Source organism: Phoxinus phoxinus, assembly GCF_949152265.1.
Source record: "Phoxinus phoxinus genome assembly, chromosome: 9".
Taxonomy (NCBI): Eukaryota; Metazoa; Chordata; class Actinopteri; order Cypriniformes; family Leuciscidae; genus Phoxinus; species Phoxinus phoxinus.
The window spans coordinates 28,955,720-28,978,070 of record NC_136884.1 but is presented as its reverse complement, the minus strand read 5'-3'; the positions used below and the strand labels follow the sequence as shown (position 1 = coordinate 28,978,070).

General features: G+C 34.8%; 1 protein-coding gene across 2 annotated transcripts; it reads right to left on the bottom strand.

Annotated features, from left to right (window-relative positions):
* Positions 1 to 189: 189 nt before the first annotated feature.
* LOC307003788 (uncharacterized protein) lies at positions 190 to 22,031 on the bottom strand. Of its 2 annotated transcripts, none has more exons than XM_079622608.1 (4): positions 21,861 to 22,031; positions 12,391 to 12,680; positions 2,705 to 2,765; positions 190 to 2,570 (listed from the first exon to the last, which is right to left on the bottom strand). In XM_079622608.1, exons 2-4 carry the CDS (start codon positions 12,677 to 12,679, stop codon positions 2,417 to 2,419), a joined length of 504 nt encoding a protein of 167 aa, XP_079478734.1. In that variant the 5' UTR covers position 12,680; positions 21,861 to 22,031; the 3' UTR covers positions 190 to 2,416. The 2 variants fall into 2 exon arrangements, with proteins under 2 accessions (XP_079478734.1, XP_079478733.1); XM_079622607.1 differs by lacking the exon at positions 21,861 to 22,031 and adding an exon at positions 18,210 to 18,395.
* Between the last annotated feature and the right edge of the window lie 320 nt (positions 22,032 to 22,351).

Sequence of the window (22,351 nt, the reverse complement as noted above, 5' to 3'; positions counted from 1 at the left end):
TTATTTATTATTCTATTATCTATTATTTCTATAAATATTATTTCAATTTTTTTTTCAGCACATGTAGTCAGAGTTACTGAAGAATAATGCAACAAATAAGGAGATTGTTTTATTTATTTTAATCAGGTTTGTTAAAAGTGTGCTTGAATGATGTTAGTTCATTTGATGTTAGTTCATAGTTCATGCTATAACAATGAAAATATTTGAAAACCAGTTAAAATCAAGTAATGATGCAATCCTTTAAATCTTAACTTTTGAGTGTTGCAGAATTAAATGGATGTAAAATGATTATCATGTCACATGTGACATTGTATTTAATGTGACAAAAAAAAAAGACAGTAACACCAGTGACACAATGAATCACCAAATGACATGCATAAGACCAAATATCATTATTCTTCAACTATAATTAAGTAAATTAGACTAAATTGTTACATTTGGCATACAATCTACGTAAATGAATAGCTTTGGATAAAGTTTATCTTTAAATGGGAGTCACTGGTGTTACCCTTAAGAAAGGTGACACCAGTGACAGTAACACCAGTGACAATTTTCTTGAAAATTTCATTTTACAAAATGGCTGCTGCAAGGTATCAAACCACATGTTGTCGGTCATGGTATACTAAGTAAATTAAGTAGTTTAATCCATTTGTATTCTAGATTTTTACAATTCCCTAACAATAAAGTAGGTCATACCAGTGACTGAAATCATGAGATAAATGAGAATATTTCTGATAACTGAAAAGAGCTAGTGGATTTACTATGGGCCTATTTACTATCGTACTATTTACTTCATAGTTATTCAGGAAACTGGAAGAAGGAAGTCAAGTGATGTCATCAGTGTGATTTTTATTTCAAAATAAGAGATTTTCATTTAACGGTAACACCAGTGACACAACTCCAGGGGACCACTACTTTCATTATACATTTTATAATATTTATTCTGCATTTTGGTTTTTTATGTCATTTACATAATATATTAGATAGTTATGTGTACTTTATTGTATTTTAAATGGTGTAAAAACATGTTATTGACCTCAAAATAAAGCATTGTCCCTCTGTACAAGACTGTGTGGACGAGCACTTCTACGGCGCTTGGAATTCTATAATTACTAAAAAATTAAATAATGCCACTTGATGGGTCAAGAAGGTGTAATTGTTCAAATAACATATTGTTTTATTTTAAAATGTAAAGAAATTGTAATTCTAAAGTGTTTTTTTAGTGTAATATTTCTGTAAAGGCTAGGGACAGAAAAATTTACATTTCCATAGAATGACCCTAATAGTCCAATAAAAATGAAAACTATGTATGCATTAGTATCCTTTATATAGTACAAGGGCATTTTTACTTAAAGCTGAAGCCGGCAAGATTTGTTTGATCAAATTCACTGAAACCGACACTATGCTCCGACAGAACAACATAAATCAGCCAGTTTAGAAAAAAAACCTGCGCTTCTACCTCCACCTGGAGCCTGTTATTTGTTTTGCAAAAATCCTTCGCTCCTGGTTCTTCTGGTCCAGTCAGCGCAGGGCTGTATGAGATATGACTGTCAATCACAGTTCATGCACACGCCACAGATCCCCCCTCGCGCACGTTACAATATCACATGCACACGCCTGAAGGTCGCAGATGTGCTGGATTGTACGAAGCGTGATGGCGGAGAGAAAAAGTGCACACGCACTGACGAGTGAGGGAGGGGCATGAGAGTTGTAAACATTCAATATTTTGGCTAAGTCCCCTCAATCTGCCAGACTTGCCGACTGTAGCTTTAAATTACAGATCTCAAAAAACACCACCCCCACCTTACTTATTCAAAAGGGTTAAGTCGATTGGTTGTGTATGGTTATGACCACAGGAATTACATTTAATCATCCTTTTTAAGTTTTTTTTTCTTTTGCAGCCATTTTCAGATGTTTCTTTCCCTCGACCAGCTCACTCAACTAGCGAAATTGAAAGGTGGCCCAGATAGCAAACAGTCATTGAAACTATGTTAAATCAACATTCTGTTGTCAACGTTAAGTCATTGAATCAACGTCAAACTCTGATGTTGATTCTGCATCATTTTGCACCCTTTTTTAATATTGAAACAACATTGAAATCCCGTCCATAGATCAACGTAATTTCAATGGTATTTCTATTATCAGGAATTTTGAAACAATGTTGAAATTTCAACTGAACTAAGGATCAATGTGATTTCAATGGAATTTCAATCGTTATTAAGCCATATTAAATGATTGCTAGGCATACGAAAATAATGCCCTAAATTAAATATCCTAATAAATATCCTGCTTTATCTACAACCAGGATGTTAAAAAGTGATGAAACATTTGAAAGCTGCCTATAGCCTAGCCTAAAACATTGACCACACCACAACATTTAAGCTAAAAACAAATTCATCTTATTAGCCTTATTTCATTATTTGTCCTCTTTAGCCAATTTACAGTTCATGGTCCTCTGACGTCTGAATGGTGTCGTCCAGTCCCTCCTGCTCGGTCTTGCGCAGCACAGCCACTTTTGCACAGCCAGTAAATTGGGTGACGCCGGCTGTCCCCATCTGCCGTAAGAGCGTCTAAAACAGAAAATACAAGCACAATGCAAAAAATTTGCCTTTAAGTTATTCGGCAAAGCTTTAAAGCACGAGCAAATAATAAAGTTTTGTGATTGCGAATAAGTGCAGTGTTCTGTGAGTGTAACTGTACCCACCGCTGTACTTTGATGTCACAAACAGATCGGCCTGTGCAGCGCCGGTTCAAGTCGAACAAGCCTAATAAAAAATAAAAAATCTACATAATAAAAAATGTGACAAGTGAAGACCTTGCATAAGTGATGCACTAATCTGATGATATCATTAAACAATAGAGTTAATATAAGGTTAGTGATTTTGCTGTTATAAACATTATTATTGCTGCTTGAGAAACATTTATATATATTCAAAATAATAATAATATTCTGAATTAACAGAATAAACATAAGAGTAGAGATAACAGTATTGATAAACAATAAAATCATAACATTTCAATTTAAATACACCCGAGTTGGCAAGAAATCTACTTTTTATTATCAGTCCCTTTTTCAGATACAATTGCTTTAAATGATTAGATATAAGGTGATAAAATCTTTTTTTTATTTTTTATTCCATGTGTTACATAAATACCCTTTAAACATATGTATTTTTTTCTGCTTACTGCTGTGTACTTAAGTCTTTACATCATTTGCTAACCTAATTGTACTTCACTTGAATAAACCTTAACCTTAAACATCATTCGTATATTTACAAATGATCAAATCTTGGATTGTCACACTTCTGCTAATTAAAACATTAGTAAAAAAAAAAAAAAAAAAACATATTTTTGCAGTTTTCCTTTAGGTAAGCATGAAGCAGTAAGACTTAAACAATGGTTGGTGAACATGAGACGGAAGGACTATGGAGCTTATATTATGACAAAATGATTTGAATTTGAATTGTGTAAATCTGAATTATTTGCAAGTGTAATCTAACAAAATTGAATTTTAGGTGGTAGTTTAAATAGTTCTGAATTTGAATTTTTTTAAACGAATATTGAACATTTGAAATTTAACAAATTGAAATGTTTTTATGGCTGAATTTTATAGACATGTATTTTCAAACAGTAATATTCAGTTAAAAAAAATTCAGATTCAAGTTTTCAAGATGAAGAAATTCAGAACTTCAAATTCAGTTTTCTAAAATTCAATGTCAAAAATTCAAGTTCAAAAATTCAGATCTGACAGAAAGTAGGTCACAGGTCATCCACAGGGAAGAGTAGATGATCTCAGAAAAGTCGAACAGAGCATTTTGGCCAATTGGGGACTGCGGAAGTTTTCCAGCGCGAACGTGGTGGTGGTTCAAGAGGTTGCCACTCTCTGAGGGACATTCTAAAACGCTTACGTGAAAAACGCTTAACGTGGCTCACTGTACGAAGACAGTGATATTAAAGGACCAAACTCAGTACAAATCATATTAATAAACCATACTTTGTATAAAAAATCAGATGAGCCCAGAATATGAACGCAACGCGTTTAATTGTGCGTTAAGCATTTCCTTACCATAGAAAACCGATAAGAAAACGCTTAACGTGGCTTACTGTACAAAGACAAGGACCAAACTCAGTACAAATCATATTAATAAACCATACTTTGTATAAAAAATCAGATGAGCCCTGAATACCTACGCAACGCGTTTAATTGTGCGTTAAGCATTTCCTTACCATAGAAAACCGATAAGAAAACGCTTAACGTGGCTTACTGTACAAAGACAAGGACCAAACTCAGTACAAATCATATTAATAAACCATACTATGTATAAAAAAATAAGATGAGCCCAGAATATGAACGCAACGCGTTAAGCATTTCCTTACCATAGAAAACCGATAAGAAAACGCTTAACGTGGCTCACTGTACAAAGACAAGGACCAAACTCAGTAGCCTACGCATCATAATAATAAACCATGTATAAAAAATCAGATGAGCCCAGAATATGAACGCAATGCGTTTAATTACGCGTTAAGCATGTTCTTACCATAGAAAACCGTTATAAGAAAACACTTAACGTGGCTTAATAAACCTTAAACCTGATTTTTTTTATACATAGTAGGCCTATGGTTTATTAAGGACCATTTAAGGTTTATTAAGCCACGTTAAGCGTTTTCTTATAACGGTTTTCTATGATTAGAACATGCTTAATTAAACGCGTTGCGTTCATATTCTGGGCTCATCTGATTTTTTATACAAAGTATGGTTTATTAATATGATTTGTACTGAGTTTGATCCTTTAATATCACTGTCTTCGTACAGTGAGCCACGTTAATCGTTTTTCACGTAAGCGTTTTAGAATGTCCACTCTTGTCATGAATCGCCCGGGAGGTAACGTTAAGTGATTCTTAAACATGAATGATTTTGTGTTTATATGTTAGGTTAGCGTTCTCAGCACGTGGGACATTTGTCTAAGCGGTCTCTGGTGTTTGTTTTAAAGTAGCCTACATTTTGTGTAAAATTGATTAGAACGCCACCGTGTCTACTAGACCTCAGTTACACAGACAGGACGTGAGCGGCGCGACGCAACACAGCTTGAAGCGACTGTTGCAAAGAGCTGGGACTAGGTCAGAAATAGGATGGGGAATCCGTGTGCTGTTGGGGATTCCACGGGTCGCGTCGCACCGTTCGCGTCCGGTCTAGACTGCGTCGTACATGTAATAGACCTCCGGGCGATTCATGACAAGAGTCAGAGAGTGGCAACCTCTTGAACCACCACCACGTTCGCGCTGGAAAACTTCCGCAGTCCCCAATTGGCCAAAATGCTCTGTTCGACTTTTCTGAGATCATCTACTCTTCCCTGTGGATGACCTGTGACCTACTTTCTGTCAGATCTGAATTTTTTAACTTGAATTTTTGACATTGAATTTTAGAAAACTGAATTTGAAGTTCTGAATTTCTTCATCTTGAAAACTTGAATCTGAATTTTTTTAAACTGAATATTACTGTTTGAAAATACATGTCTATAAAATTCAGCCATAAAAACATTTCAATTTGTTAAATTTCAAATGTTCAATATTCGTTTAAAAAAATTCAAATTCAGAACTATTTAAACTACCACCTAAAATTCAATTTTGATAGATTACACTTGCAAATAATTCAGATTTACACAATTCAAATTCAAATCATTTTGTCATAATATAAGCTCCATAAAGGACTGGAAACCAACAACATCATCTCATCTTTGCAGGGCTCACTTTGAAGAGAATGACTTCAAGTGTAAAAATCTGCCTACCTAAATCTGCTTTTTTTTCTTTTTTCTTTTTTTTGACCAGCTTGAGACCGGCATAAGCTTTGTACTAAAGAACTTACAGTAGCTTGCTGGCAGCGTGCTGTTAACAAATGTGTGTACAATAATAAAGTGAAAACATATAGTTAAGTGAAGAGAGGACAAGGAGAAATTAAATGCTACAATATTCAGGATACTGGTGAATGCTGGAACAATTAATTTTCTCAATAGGCTGCTGCCACCACCTTTAATTATTTTAGCCAGTATGGTCTGGCAACACACCACCACAACTTCAATCAAAATACAGTTTTATTAACAGAGGGGACTACAACGACATGATAAACACAACCTGGAAAGCCATAGAACTACACAGAGCACTATGTGAATTGGCTTTATGCCCAGCTGCACTACTTCCTGAACTTCCTTTGTTTCCTGTCTGCCATTATTGGACAAACTGATTAATCCAGGTGTGCCTGACCTAAATAACAATAATCAGACACACCTGGGGGCTGTTCCATAAAACAAGATTAGAATACAAGCCAGACTTATTTTGGTTAGTCAGACTTATTGTCGGTTGATTCTGTTTCATAAAGCAAACTTAAAATAGTTCAAACTCAGTTACCCTGGCAACTTATGCTGGGAAACTAGCCTGGTCCAGGGCAGGCTAACTGTCAGGCTAAGCCTCAGTTGTTGCACAGATCCTCTAACACTGACCAATAGGAACACAATTACTGACAATCTCTCATACCATTATTTGACTTTATTAACCACTATAAGTCCAAAAATAAATATACAGTAAAGAAAATCAACTTAAATAAGGCTACAATGATAAATTAGACAATATAGACCTAAAAACATATATATGTCGGGGTTTATACATATATATATATATATCCTACAGGTTTTCTTTTCTTACTGGCTGAATGTTTTGTGATTTAATTAGATAGTTTAAAAAAATTATGAAACACAACATTTAAAAGAAATAATAACAAAAGCACAGTATACACTCTAAAAAATGCTGGGTTGTTTCAACCCAATTTTGGGTTAAATATGGACAAACCCAGCCGTTGGGTTAAATTTTTACATTATATTTTTAACCCAACATTTGGGTTTGTCCATATTTTACCCAAAATTGGGTTGAAACAACCCAGCATTTTTTAGAGTGTACATTTAAACTGGTAAGATGAATCTGAGCTTAGTAATTGTATTAACCTACACTTGATTTACCCCATTACAATAGTCCCTTTACAGTTATTATCCTAAAAATACACTAAATTGTAGGTTTAAAATTCTAAATAAGGCACATCTAATGTCCAACAACCAATATTTTAGCATATATATATATATATATTATGTACTTTATTATGTCTTTCAATTCAAATACATTTAACACAAATATACAAATGGACAGTTCCTTTAAAGACATAATATTTTCCCCCAATAAATCTTATTTTTCCGTCTACTTTTTTCTTTTGTGATAATACCCACCAACACATAAAAACAATTAGAACAACAACCATTAAGTACATAGTTAGACACTTTTACATATGAAAAAAATGGAAAAAATCAAACATTCACATATTTATATCAAACTCTTATAATGACACATAATTCATAATAAGTTATTAAAGTAATATTATTTAAATATCAAATATTAAATAAGTAAATAAATAAAATAACAAATAACTAGAATTAAGGGAGGGAAGGTTATTTAGTTATAGGCTAATATGTATTCCTTTATTTTATGTAATATTCTTTGATTTTAGAGTTGCACATATCTTTTCAAAATGTATACTTTTACTCTTAATTTCATGTTATCCTCTCCATAATGCACTGTATAAACTAAATCTAACCAAACCTTCTTGCTTTCTCCAAAAAAAAAAAAAAGATTGCTTTAAAAGCTGTAATTCTCAGGATTCTAATTAAATAAGTATAAGTCATCTTTATTAAGTAGCATAGGTCCTAAACCCAAAACTATATTTTATATCTTTATTATATTTGGTTTCTTAAAAATTTCTTCCCTGAATTAGGCCTACTTCTGTTCAATTGTTTTATTATAAGTATAAAATATATTGAGTTTAATGAGATATAAGTTCACTGCAACTGATCCAACATCCTAAAGATAAATTATTATAATTAGAAGATATTTCTGGTGTTATAAAATATCGCATAGCCTATTCATTTTCCAAGCAAAATGTATATTAGTCATAATTATTGCGCTCCGATTTGGCGCGCATGCGCGCAGCAGCGCTCGTTCAATGTGAAGTTTACAGCAAAATGGAACTATTTGCTCGACTTTCTAAGATTTTCAGATGGAGAATATTCCTGTGAAATGTAAGTTTTGCAAACACCATGTCTCAAACGCATAAAACAGCACAAAATATATGCAGTTTGATGGTGGATCGATTTGATCTATGATCGACCTCCAGGGCTGCTTAAGAAACGCGTGCACACGCAGTTATTCAGACTAGATAATCCTGGATCAAATTAGTAGGATTGCGTGAACTTGAATTACCTTTTATGAAACCGCTTTAGCCCCAACTTATTTGTTAGGTTTATTCAAGTCGGGTTTTGGACTTTAATCCCCGCTTTTCTAAGCGGCTTTTATGGAACAGCCCCCTGGATTAATCAGTTTGTTCAATAATGGCAGACAGGAAACAAAGGAGCTGGCTGAAGTTCAGGAAGTAGTGCAGCTGTGCATAAAGCCAATTCATTCACTTCATTGGTGACAAACCCCTCGGATCAATCACAGTGGCACTTCAAACTCATTTAAAACCTCAAATTTATGCATGTGTAAAACGGTACCTATGACTGTTCCCTACCTTCCCGGTTTTTGTTACACCCACCCTTACTATCACCCTCTATTATTACGAAACACAGCTTTATTTAATACATCAGTTTAATTTAAAAACTATCTTATAAAAACCACTTAACTCGCTTAACTTAACGTTGCCCCTCCCAGTTGACCGTTCGCAAAACCCGGACTGTTCTCGTCCAATCCTAGCTCAGCAAATGTAACTAAGGAGAAGGACCTCCGTCAAACATTGCAATTTCAGCAAGATAGTGAAACGATGCGCCTATGGCAGTGAGGTCTGCACAGGCTTAAAACTTAAGCCCGAACCCGGCCCGTACCCGAAATAATTTAACCTGACCCGAACATTACGGTTATATTTTAAGCCCGACCCGAGGTCCGTTTCTCACCTTTTTATTTTATTCCACACCTTTCCGTGAAGGGCAATGAGAGCGGCGTCGTCGCGGTGTGTCTTCACTTCAGCACTTATGTTGATGTCTGACAGTCTCAGTCACAAAAGGGGAAATCCCACCGTAAATCCGTTTCAAAGGGGCAAAGTCCAGCCGGGACTAGCGACGGCACTCCTAACCTCCCATCTATACACTCTCTCCCCGCACCCTTAGCAGGCTTCATGAGGTTGGTGTTAAAGTTGTTAAAGTTGTCTCACTTATGTGTGATGCCCCCACAAGCAACTTGAGCATGATAAGGGAACTTGGCACTGACCTAAATATCAACAACATGAAGCCCTACTTCTTGCATCCTGAGGACCCTGCACATAAAGTACATGTGTTCTTGGATGCATACCACGTGCCTTTCTAACTAATCCATCTTTCTTTTCTTTCTTTCTTTCTTTCTTTCTAACTACTCCATCTTTCTTTATTTTCTTTCTTTCTTTCTTACTAACTAATCTTTCTTTCTAACTAATCCATCTTTCTTTCTCTCTAACTAATCCATCTTTCTTTCTCTCTAACTAATCCATCTTTCTTTTCTTTCTTTCTCTTTCTTTTCTTTCTTTCTAACTAATCCATCTTTCTTTCTTTCTTTCCAACTAATCCATCTATCTTTCTTTCTAACTAATCTCTTTCTTTTCTTTCTTTCTTTCTTTCTTTCTTTCTTTCTTTCTTTCTAACTAATCCATCTTTCTTTCTAACTAATCCATCTCTTTTTTTCTTTCTATCTAACTAATCTTTCTTTCTTTCCATCTAACTAATCCATCTTTCTTTCTTTCTAACTAATCCATCTTTCTTTCTTTCTAACAAATCCATCTTTCTTTCTGTCTAACTAATCTATCTTTCGTTCTTTCTAACTAATCCATCTTTCTTTCTTTCTAACTAATCCATCTTTCTTTCTAACTAATCCATCTATCTTTCTTTCTAACTAATCCATCTTTCTTTCTAACTAATCAATCTTTATTTATTTTCTTTCTTCGTTTCTTTCTTTCTTACTAACTAATCTTTCTTTCTAACTAACTAATCCATCTTTCTTTCTTTCTCTCTAACTAATCCATCTTTCTTTTCTTTCTAACTAATCCATCTTTCTTTCTTTCTAACTAATCCATATTTCTTTCTGACTAATCCATCTCTTTCTTTCTAACTAACTACTCTTTCTTTCTAACTAACCCACCTTTCTTTCCATCTAACTAATTCATCTTTCTTTCTTTCTAACTAATCCATCTTTCTTTCTTTCTTTCTTTCTAACTAATCCATCTTTCTTTTCTTTCTTTCTAACTAATCCATCTTTCTTTATTTTCTTTCTTTCTTTCTTACTAACTAATCTTTCTTTCTAACTAATCCATCTTTCTTTCTCTCTAACTAATCAATCTTTCTTTCTCTCTAACTAATCCATCTTTCTTTTCTTTCTTTCTTTTCTTTCTTTCTAACTAATCCATCTTTCTTTCTTTCTTTCTTTCCAACTAATCCATCTATCTTTCTTTCTAACAAATCTCTTTCTTTTCTTTCTTTCTTTCTTTCTAACTAATCCATCTTTCTTTCTAACTAATCCATCTATCTTTCTTTCTTTCTAACCAACTAATATTTCTTTCTTTCCATCTAACTAATCCATCTTTCTTTCTTTCTAACTAATCCATCTTTCTTTCTTTCTTTCTAACTAATCCATCTTTCTTTCTTTCTAATCCATCTTTCTTTCTTTCTAACAAATCCATCTTTCTTTCTGTCTAACTAATCTATCTTTCGTTCTTTCTAACTAATCCATCTTTCTTTTCTTTCTTTCTTTCTTTCTAACTAATCCATCTTTCTTTCTAACTAATCCATCTCTTTCTTTCTAACTAATCCATCTTTCTTTCTAACTAATCAATCTTTATTTATTTTCTTTCTTCGTTTCTTTCTTTCTTACTAACTAACTAATCCATCTTTCTTTCTAACTAATCCATCTTTCTTTTCTTTCTAACTAATCCATCTTTATTTTCTTTCTAACTATTCCATCTTTCTTTCTTTCTAACTAATCCATCTTTCTTTCTTTCTAAGTAATCCATCTCTTTCTTTCTAACTAACTACTCTTTCTTTCTAACTAACCCATCTTTCTTTCCATCTAACTAATCCATCTTTCTTTCTTTCTAACTAATCCATCTTTCTTTCTTTCTTTCTAACTAATCCATCTTTCTTTTCTTTCTTTCTAACTAATCCATCTTTCTTTATTTTCTTTCTTTCTTTCTTACTAACTAATCTTTCTTTCTAACTAATCCATCTTTCTTTCTCTCTAACTAATCCATCTTTCTTTTCTTTCTTTCTCTTTCTTTTCTTTCTAACTAATCCATCTTTCTTTCTTTCCAACTAATCCATCTATCTTTCTTTCTAACTAATCTCTTTCTTTTCTTTCTTTCTTTCTTTCTAACTAATCCATCTTTCTTTCTAACTAATCATCTATCTTTTTCTTTCTAACTAACTAATCTTTCTTTCTTTCTTATCTAACTAATCCATCTTTCTTTCTTTCTAACTAATCCATCTTTCTTTCTTTCTAACTAATCCATCTTTCTTTCTTTCTAATCCATCTTTCTTTCTTTCTAACAAATCCATCTTTCTTTCTGTCTAACTAATCTATCTTTCGTTCTTTCTAACTAATCCATCTTTCTTTTCTTTCTTTCTAACTAATCCATCTTTCTTTCTAACTAATCCATCCATCTTTCTTTCTAACTAATTAATCTTTATTTATTTTCTTTCTTCGTTTCTTTCTTTCTTACTAATCCATCTTTCTTTCTTTCTCTCTAACTAATCCATCTTTTCTTTCTAACTAATCCATCTTTCTTTTCTTTCTAACTATTCCATCTTTCTTTCTTTCTAACGAATCCATCTTTCTTTCTTTCCAACTAATCCATCTATCTTTCTAACTAATCTTTCTTTTCTTTCTAACTAATCCATCTTTCTTTCTTTCTAACTAATCCATCTATCTTTCTAACTAATCCATCTTTCTTTCTTTCTAACTAATCCATCTTTCTTTTCTTTCTAACTAATCCATCTTTCTTTTCTTTCTTTTTCTTTCTTTCTAACTAATCCATCTTTCTGATTTAATTGCATTATTAATAATTATTTAATTAATTAATTTCATTATTAATAATAACCTATGTGACAACATGTATATTCTAATAAATAAATAACTAGTTGTGTCATTACCATGATTGCGTGCTTATGGTGTGAATGGGGCTGAAATCATCACTAGCAGTGGTTAAAACTGACTTTGCAATACCACAAGGAGGCCATCAGAACATGAATGTGATTCACTTCAACACATGATCTTTATCGGCACAATCTGCAGGAACCTGATTGACACTGGTCAATGTGACTCCACATCCACAGGGAAGCTCACCTCCATTTGTTTTGATCCTCCTCTGAATGTATTTCTCTGTGGTCATGCCTGGTGATGGTTTCTGCAGACCGCCTCGGTCATTTAGATGAATGAAATCATGTGCAGCAACATCAGTTGTTAATGCCTGTGAGCAAGGCAAGCAGGTGATTTTCTTTTTCATCTTCTTAACCACAAATCCTGTGATGTAGCTGATCGCTGCCTCTTTGTATTCAGAAAGGCTGCATACATCTGGGAGGTCAGGAATGGTGTTATCTTCAGGCACACCCACTTCCACCAACTGCAGTTCCATTCTGCGGGCAACATTTACAGGTGTTGAGTTGAGAATGTAAGTGTTGTCTCGAAGCAAACAGTTGCTTGTGCCTGTTTTCACTTGGTGCCTCACACAAGTAGGCGTTTGTATGCTCCCCTGAACTGCCTGGCATTGGGTTTAATGTAATTATATACTATGGTAAAGTTTAAAATTGCAATCATCCTATAAGTTAATCCAGTGTTTTTCTAAATACTGTTTGTACTCAAGAGTTTCAAGTTTAGAGTACATTATGAGCTTTGTAACTATCAGTTCCTACAGTTTATACTTGACTACACCTTAAAAGGTTCTATAGGCGCTACGTATTTGGAACCCCTAAAAGGTTGTACACTCTTAGAAAAAAAGGGTTCACTGGGGTTCTATATAGAACCATAGGGTTCTTTACTCAACTCCAAAGAACCTTATATGCTAAAAAGGTTCTATAATGACAAGAAAGAACCCTTTTGGCACAAAGGTTCTTTAGGCTATTATTTGACAAAACAAAATGAATGAATGAACCCCTAAATGAACCCCTTTTGATTGAACCCTTAAAAAGGGTTCTGTATAGAACCTTTTAGGGGTTCCAAATACGAAGCGCCTATAGAACCTTTTAAGGTTCTATATAGAACCTTTTCTTCTAAGAGTGTATGTTCATAAATAAAAGTTAAATTTAATGTTACGTCTATGTAAATGTTATATTTTTGTTGTATTGTTTATATTTTTGTTTATAGTTAAGACTTTCAATTTCTTTATCTGTTTATCTGTGTTTTGTCCCGTCTGCATTTGTCTGTTTGTCAAGTGTGTCTTGTGTCCCCACTCATGGCCGGCACATTGTCGTGGTGAGTGGGCTTTCAACTGAGATAGGCCACCTCCTGAATGTTGAAATGTTTGTTGGATCTGGTGAGTAAAAAAAAATAAAAATAGTGTCCCCGTGTCAACATGCTTGGCCCCCCTAAATTTGGACGTTGGTGCAATGCACAATTTGTCCTGTGGGTGACAGTAATGGGAAATAAAACTTTTATGTCAAGAAGAAATTACTCAAAGCGAGATTGCGCACTTTAGTCGAGAAGGAGCTTCACATGTTCATTAGAGGCGAGCTACACCAAAAAAAAAAGATACAAGTAACGAAAATATTTACTTTCAGTCCTAGTATTCTACAGATTGTAAATAAAAGTTTAGATACAGGTATTTTTCCTAATATGCTGAAACAGGCTTTTGTGCAACCCGTGTTAAAAAAACCAAACTTAGATCCAACTGACTTGAATCATTTTAGACCAGTCTCGCATCTCTCATTTATGTCTAAAATTTTAGAAAAAGTGGTGCTCAATCAATTACAGGATTATTTAGAACAGAATAAGATTAGTGAAATTTACCAGTCTGGTTTTAAGAGGCTTCATTCTACAGAGACTGCCCTTGTAAAAGTGTTCAATGACCTATTGATGACAGTGGATTCTGGTGATTCAGCAGTGTTAGTATTATTAGATTTAACCGCAGCCTTTGACACAATAGATCATGCGGTGTTGCTGTCGCGGCTAGAGGAATATGTAGGGATTCAGGGGAAGGCCCTATATTGGTTCAGGTCATACCTGACTGGAAGAAGCATGGCAGTGAAATTCGGCCAGTATACATCAAGTTCTACACCACTGATATGCGGTGTGCCACAAGGCTCTATCCTGGCCCCAACACTTTTTTCACTTTACATGCTGCCGTTGGGAGACATTTTTAGGAGGTATGACATTGCATTTCACTGCTATGCAGATGACTTGCAAATATACTTACCATTAACAAACGGAAGTAGCCTGGAGCCTCTAATGGCCTGCCTATCTGAACTTAAATCATGGTTGGCCACTAACTTCCTATATCTTAATGAAAATAAGACTGAGATTGTTGTATGCGGGTCCAGAAGAACAAGGGGCTCAGCGGAGGTAAATTTCGGCCCACTTTCAATACATGTTAAAGAACGTGTTAAAAACCTGGGCGTATACATTGATAGCTCCCTAAAGTTAAATGCACAGATAAACCATGTGGTGAAGACAAGTTTCTTTCACTTGAGAAACTTGGCTAAGATGAAATCGTGTTTGACGTATAGGAGCCTTGAAATTGCTATTCATGCACTTATATCGTCAAGACTTGATTATTGTAACTCTTTATATAAGGGTATTAGCCAAGCTTCCATTCTACGGCTACAAAAGGTCCAAAACGCGGCAGCGAGATTATTATTGAATATTAAAAAACGAGAACACATCACGCCATCTTTGATCGCTCTACACTGGCTTCCTGTACAATATAGAATTGATTTTAAACTTCTTTTATTGGTGTATAAATCACTCCATGACCTTGCACCGACTTATTTATCATCCCTGTTAATGGAGTATCAATCAGGAAGAACCTTGAGATCATCAACTCAAAAGTTTCTGAAAATTCCACGAACTAAATCAAGCCAGAAAGGGGATCGTGCTTTTTCAGTAGTAGCGCCAAGACTTTGGAATAGCTTGCCATCATATATTAGGGATGCTGACTCTGTACATGTTTTTAAAACACAACTTAAGACATATCTGTTTGCCATGGCATATCCGTCTTAAATGTTTTTATCTTGTTTTTATTCTTGTAGGATGTTTTTCTTTCTATTTTTCAGTGAGAATGTAAAGCACATTGGTCAACTTGTGTTGTTTTAATAGTGCTATATAAATAAAGGTGACATTGACATTGACATTGACATTGACATGTTCACGAAGTGAGAAATAATATTAAACTATCCAAGTGTCCGCTGTTGCTTATATTAGACTTTACAAAACTACATATCAAGTAATCATGATTCATGACTATGCAAACTTAGCAAAGAGTCAGCAGCTACCAGAGAACAGATGTACACATTAAAGAAATTTAGATTTCAATATTTAATTTATATCGTCTAGTTTTGCCCTACATTAATTTCTTGCCTTTTTAGTAGGTGATATGAAGCAGACTCGACTGTGCAAAGTCTTTTATTAATTACAAATGATTTGTCAAATCACTCAATGAATGAGGTTTTATAAGTCCAGAATTTAGATTTAAAGGAATAACCTTATCAAAATTGAAAATTCAGTTAAATAATTTGAATCTTGATATATTTGTTGATGTGTTTGCAAGGAACCACAAAAAAATGCAGAATACAGCTTTTATGAATACATGATAATGTTAGAGAAGATTATCATAAAACACATTTTCAGATGACTGCCTACAGTTGGTAATCAACCAGAATAATACTTTTACCGCCGCTGCGGGTGTGTATTTGCTCCCTTTGACCACTAAGAGGCGCTACAATCGCAGACTTTGAAAAGTCTCAGTTTATTCTCTCTATTGAATAATCTGCCGCCACGCCGCGGCTCATTGAGAGTGATTGAAATGTGGTAACAGATCAATGCAAGTGAAACATGTAGGCCTAGTTAAATTAATTCATATAATCACAAGACTGAAATTAAATTTAATACATTTAATAAATAATGAAAACATTTCAACACAAAACATTGCAATAGAAAAATATTAAAATATTAGGCTACATCAATGAGGCTTTGCAAGAGCATAAGACGTGATCTTAACAGCGGTCCGACGATAGCTCTGTGGACAACGCAACAGCACGAGCCTCACGGAGCTTCAAGCGATCCGAGATTGAATCTCAGCCTGAATCTTATTCTTGCGACATTTTAAATTTGTATTGCCAAAGAAATTGCAGCTAAATAAACAATTAAAACAGTAGGCTATAGTCTACAAAACAATTAAGATCATGCGTTTTTCTTTGCCTCTCTCTCGCGCTGGATCTCTTTTATTTTAGTTTATTTAGTCTCCCTGCACGGCACTGCACGCGCCGGGTCTCTCTCAAAATGAAACATTACAGATTTAAAACACATCATACAGCTGATAATACTGTATATGTCGCTGTGTCATCCAGACAAATCACAGAAAAAAAAACTAACAAATGATTGCTTCAAAGAAACAGAATGCCTGGTTGAATTCACCGTACAATAAAACGAGGTTGATCGTGAATAAAAGAGCTCTGTATCTGCAGCTCACTTGCATTCGTTTAGTTGGCAAGAACGCGTTTCGTCGATAGTTCATGTTTAGATAATGCCAGATTGTTGACAAACACACAGCTCAAACATTTTAAAACTCTACAAAAACCAGTTGAAACAAATGGATTGAACACTTCAACTGAAAGTGTGTGTGAAACCCCTTTAAATACAATACATAAAACTACAATATTTATAATTTAAGGGCCTACATTTGGACACATCGAGAGATTTATCTTTAAAAGTATTTTGCCTTTGCCTGGTCATCAGGCTCACTCTGCATATGAAAGACAGAACATTACAAAGGATAATTCCGGTATTTAACACCTTGAGTCTATATTGTAGTTTGTTTTGGATGAACAAGAGTGGTGGACAACATTTTTTTGACAATGGTTCCTCTCTCGAGTTTTTGACTATAAAAGAATTGGCCATGGACCCATTTAACATTGGAGTCAATGGGCATGTCCGAAAATGTCATTAAAACAGCCAATAATGTTCGTTTACAAAACTGTTAAACTCACCGAGTGGTTAGTGGTGTTCGTTGATGATTATAAACAATATATCGTCGTAATATATGATTCCAGTCCGTTTATTTTGCTATAGTGGAACTATTTTTTCAGACACTTCACAACTGTGTAACTTCCGCTCAATATTTGAATCTGAAGCGTTAGCACACTCCCGACCACTTGATGGCGATAACCGATGTTTATGTCTCGCGGGACACTCACGGTCACAGTCGAGTTCAACTTCATATTGCACTGGTCAGTGGTCACGTCTTTCAATATTCTCAAGGTTTTGTTTGTTTATTTCGCTTACTCTCCCGGAGCACAGTTGCTCTGCTCGCTAGCCTTATGAGAAACGGAAGCGAGCAAAAAGACTACATCGACCAAATGTAAACAGCCCCCTTTCCGTTTCCGGTAGCGCATTTATATTAACGAACACTCAGTCCTTCAACAGAATTCAATGGGATTTTACAAGATGACGAATAAAACACGACAGAAACTGTATTTCGCAACACTTTTTGTTTCTGGAACATCAACTAACATCACTAATCACTCGGTGAGTTGCACAGTTTTGAAAACTAATGTTAAAGGTTGTTTTAATGACATTTTCAGACATGCCCATTGACTCCAATGTTAAATGGGTCCATGGCCAATTCTTTTATAGTCAAAAACTCGAGAGAGGAACCAGTCAAAAAAATGTTATCCACCACTCTTGTTCATTCAAAACAAACTACAATATAGACTCAAGGTGTTAAATATCGGAATTATCCTTTAACACCTCCTGAACCCCCAACCCCCCCACAGGCTGAGTTTGAGACCGACTTAAAACGAAGATTCACACTTAATTCTAGACATTAGCATTAGGCTAGTAAATAATGAAATAATTTAATTATTTAGGCTACATGTAGGCTAGTAGGCTAATATTTCTGTCATAAAAGTTTATTACTAAACATTTAATTATTTCAATAATTGAAGACATAAAACCTCGGTTTGGGCCAGCTTTTTCCAAGCAAACCTAAATACAAACGCATGTTCATTTGTTGTCATGAATACAATATTCAACTCATGTAATTTTTTACATCATGTAACTAAATTACATTTAAGATTTACATCTCAGATCACTATCTAGTCTCGTGTAAATTACATTTAGCCAAGGCTGCAAAGCCAACTCTGTGTTATAAATATGTTAGACTTATAAATTCTGCCACTAAAGATTGCTTTATCAATAATCTTTCTAATCAGTTTCATCATCTCAGTATCCCGGATATCTTAGAAGAACTTGTTATTGCAACAGAAACTTTTAACTCTCTCTTTTCCAGCACTTTAGACACAGTTGCTCTGTTGCACTTGAGGATTAAAGGAAATAGTCAGTGCTTAATTTGTAAAGTGGGAGGTCGGTTGGGAGGTGACTCAAAACGGGGGTTGGAGGAAACGGAACAACAACAAAAAAATTACACTGCCTACGTCTCTGCAGGGACAGCATGTGCTGAGTGGGTGCTGCTAGATCATTGATGGGGAGCTGCGCAAAACTTGGTCACTAAATATTTAATATTCAGTTATGTTAATGATCACAATTAAAGTTTTAATTTTATTAAATTGAACAAGCGCAACATTCAGCATTCAATCAAATAGGCCTAGCCTATTCTAAAAGATGTAGGCTATTATTAATAATAATGTTATTTCAACACAATATCTCGTTATTTCGAAATAATATGTGTGCGTGCATCTGTAAATCCAGTGACACGTGTATTGATTTTTATTAATAAACAAGTGTTTTCTCTAAAAGTGTCGACTCGGCTGCAAAGATGAAGTTGACGATCGTCATCTCCGTGTGAACGCGCTTATAGAGAGAAATGCACATAAATAAGCCTAATAATGGATTACATAATCAGAGAGTAGCCTTTTTCTTTTTTAGTTTTGAATTATTTCATTTAAAGACATTTCAAGCTTTGTGTATTTTATGTATTTGTCATGTCTGTGTGAGGCATACACTGAGTTTCGTTAAGTTAGGATATGCTCTAGTTTACGTGCAATGCAAGTGAGCGCACGGGCGCCTCCGTTATATTTGTTTCGTCGGCCTATTCATTAAATACAGGCAATTGGTTGATGAAAAATGTATAAAAATTAAGATACAATTTATACAAAACGAAATTCACTTTAAAGAAAGGCTTTCTATAACAACTTCAAAGGTCAAAATCATGTCTGACCCGCTCCATGTCTCACATTGCGCATCCTATCTTACTCGGTCGTGCTGTTCACTTTTCATAAATCAACATAAAAAAAAACAAAAAAAAAACATAATATTTTAACAAATATGAAACGCGCTTTTTTTATTGGCTACAACAGTATAGTAGGCCTAGGCCTACATAGCCTACTCTCTATTTGTACAAATTTCAGCACATTAATTTAATTCTGAATTTTGCACACACAAGTTGAAAGGCATTTGTTCAAAAAAAAAGTTCACGGATAATTGCGCATGCATTTATTAGCCTAATCATTATGATACTAAAATCCTAACAAATAGGCTATGCTATGTACAAAAAATCAGATGAGCGCATAATATGAACGGTTAAGCATTTTCCTCCCATAGAAAACCATTAGGCTATAAGAACGTTTAATGCAGATTAGAATGTCCCCTTATTATGTCGAAATAACGAGATATCGATACTAGGCTACTGTGTCCACCGTGGTCTCCTTTTTGATCAGCGGAAACGATTTTTGATTGTTTGGGATCTGACTGTCCAGCGTATTTGAAAAAGTTAAGCAAACTTTCCTGTCTTTTTGACATTTTTCCCCTGAGTGAAACGATCGAGGCTAACAGCAATCTCAACTCGTACAACAAGCGCGCAAGTCATGCGTCACAAACATTGAACACTACACAAACAGTATTTTTTTTTTTTCATCTAGGCAATTAATTTTAGTGACACAGGAGGTGCCGGATCCAATAAAAAAGGTTCCGGATCCAATAAAAAAGGTTCCGGATCCAATGTCGGAGGTGACGGAATATGTTCCGGCGTGTTCCGGCTCAAATTAAGCCCTGGAAATAGTCCAATGCCGTGGTACAACGAGCACACTCAGGCCCTTAAGAGAGCAGCCAGAAAAATGGAGCGCAACTGGAAGAAAACAAAACTAGAGGTATTTTGCGTTTCATGGAAAGAGAGCTCGATGGCTTACAGCTAGATCTGCTTATTTTTCAACTCTATTAGAAGAAAATAAACATAATCCTAGGTATTTATTTGAAACAGTGGCTAAACTAACGAAAAAGAAAGCTTCAAACCCAGAAGTTTCCAAGCAACACAGCAGTAATGACTTTATGAACTTCTTCACTTTGATAATATCTTTGATAATATTGATAATATCGGGGACAAAATAATAACTACGCAACCGTCTACCACAGTATCGCATCAGGGAGTGCATTGTAGTCTCCCTGAGGAAAAATTCTATTAATTTATTGCTATAGGAGAGGAAGAATTTTATAAACTCGTTAATTCATCTAAATCGAAAACATGTGTGTTAGACCCTATACCGACTAAGCTACTGAAAGAGATACTTACAGATGTCATAGATCCTCTTCTTAATATCATTAATTCATCTTTGTCTCTAGGATACGTACCAAAAACCTTTAAAGGAGAACTCCAGCGCAAAATGAACCTTTGGTCTAATTACACATTGTTACCTAGTCAACCGTTATCTGAGATTTGTTTTCATGATTATCGAATGTAAATAGTTTTATCTCTAAAAACAGTTTAGCCTATAACGCTAGTATAACGCTAGTATATGGGGCATGGAGTAATGACAAATACAAATCGCTTGTTAATACCACTAACAAGGCTCAAAATAGCCCCACACTAACACAGCAGCATAATGAGGGTCCCTACCTTCAAACCGAAGCATTGAGAACTTTGTCAGTGTCCAGACAGTTTAATAAGAAGATATTTTATACATACAGTCAACTTCACGTATACAAGCAGAAGCCATCTTAGAAAAACAGACTCGATCAGTCAATTAACGAAACGCCGATCTAAATGCGCTGAACTGTGTAGAATCTCATATGGTCCAGCGCATTTAGATCGGCGTTTCGTTAATTGACTGATCGAGCGTTATACTAGTGTTATAGGCTAAACTGTTTTTAGAGATAAAACTATTTACATTCAATAATCATGAAAACAAATCTCAGATAACGGTTGACTAGGTAACAATGTGTAATTAGACCAAAGGTTCATTTTGCGCTGGAGTTCTCCTTTAAGCTAGCTATGATTAAACCGCTTGTTTAAAAAAACGCAACTTGATCCTACAAAACTAGTCAATTACAGGCCGATCTCGAATCTGCCTTTTCTGTCAAAGATATTAGAAAAAGCAGTATCATCACAACTGTGTTCCTTTCTAGAAATAAATTATATCTGCTAGGATTTTCAGTCCGGATTTAGACCGTACCACAGTACCAAGACAGCTCTCGTTAGAGTCACAAATTATTTGCTCTTATCAGCCGATCGTGGTTGTATCTCTCTATTAGATTTACTCAATCTTAGTGCTGCATTTGACACCATTGACCACAACATTCTTTTAAATAGACTCAAACATTATGTTGGCATTAGTGGAATTGCACTAGCATGGTTTAAATCCTACTTATCTGACCGTTATCAGTTTGTAGCAGTAAATGAAGAGATGTCTTATCGATCACAAGTTCAGTACGGCGTACCACAAGGCTCAGTACTAGGACCGCTGCTGTTCACTCTGTACATGCTACCATTAGAAGATATCATTAGGAAACATGGAATTAGCTTTCACTGTTATGCCGACGATACTCAGCTGTATATTTCTTCAAAACCTAACGAAACCTACCAATTCACAAAATTAACGGAATGCATTGCTGATGTAAAAAATTGGATGACTAGTAATTTCCTACAACTAAATTCTGAAAAAACAGAGATTCTAATTATTGGACAAAAAACTTCCACACGTAATAACCTAGAGTACTGTCTAACACTTGATGGCTGCTCTGTTAAGTCTTCGTCGTCGGTTAGGAACCTGGGTGTGCTCTTTGATACCAATCTTTCATTTGAAAGTCACGTGTCTAGTATCTGTAAAACCGCTTTCTTCCATCTTAAAAATATATCTAAATTACG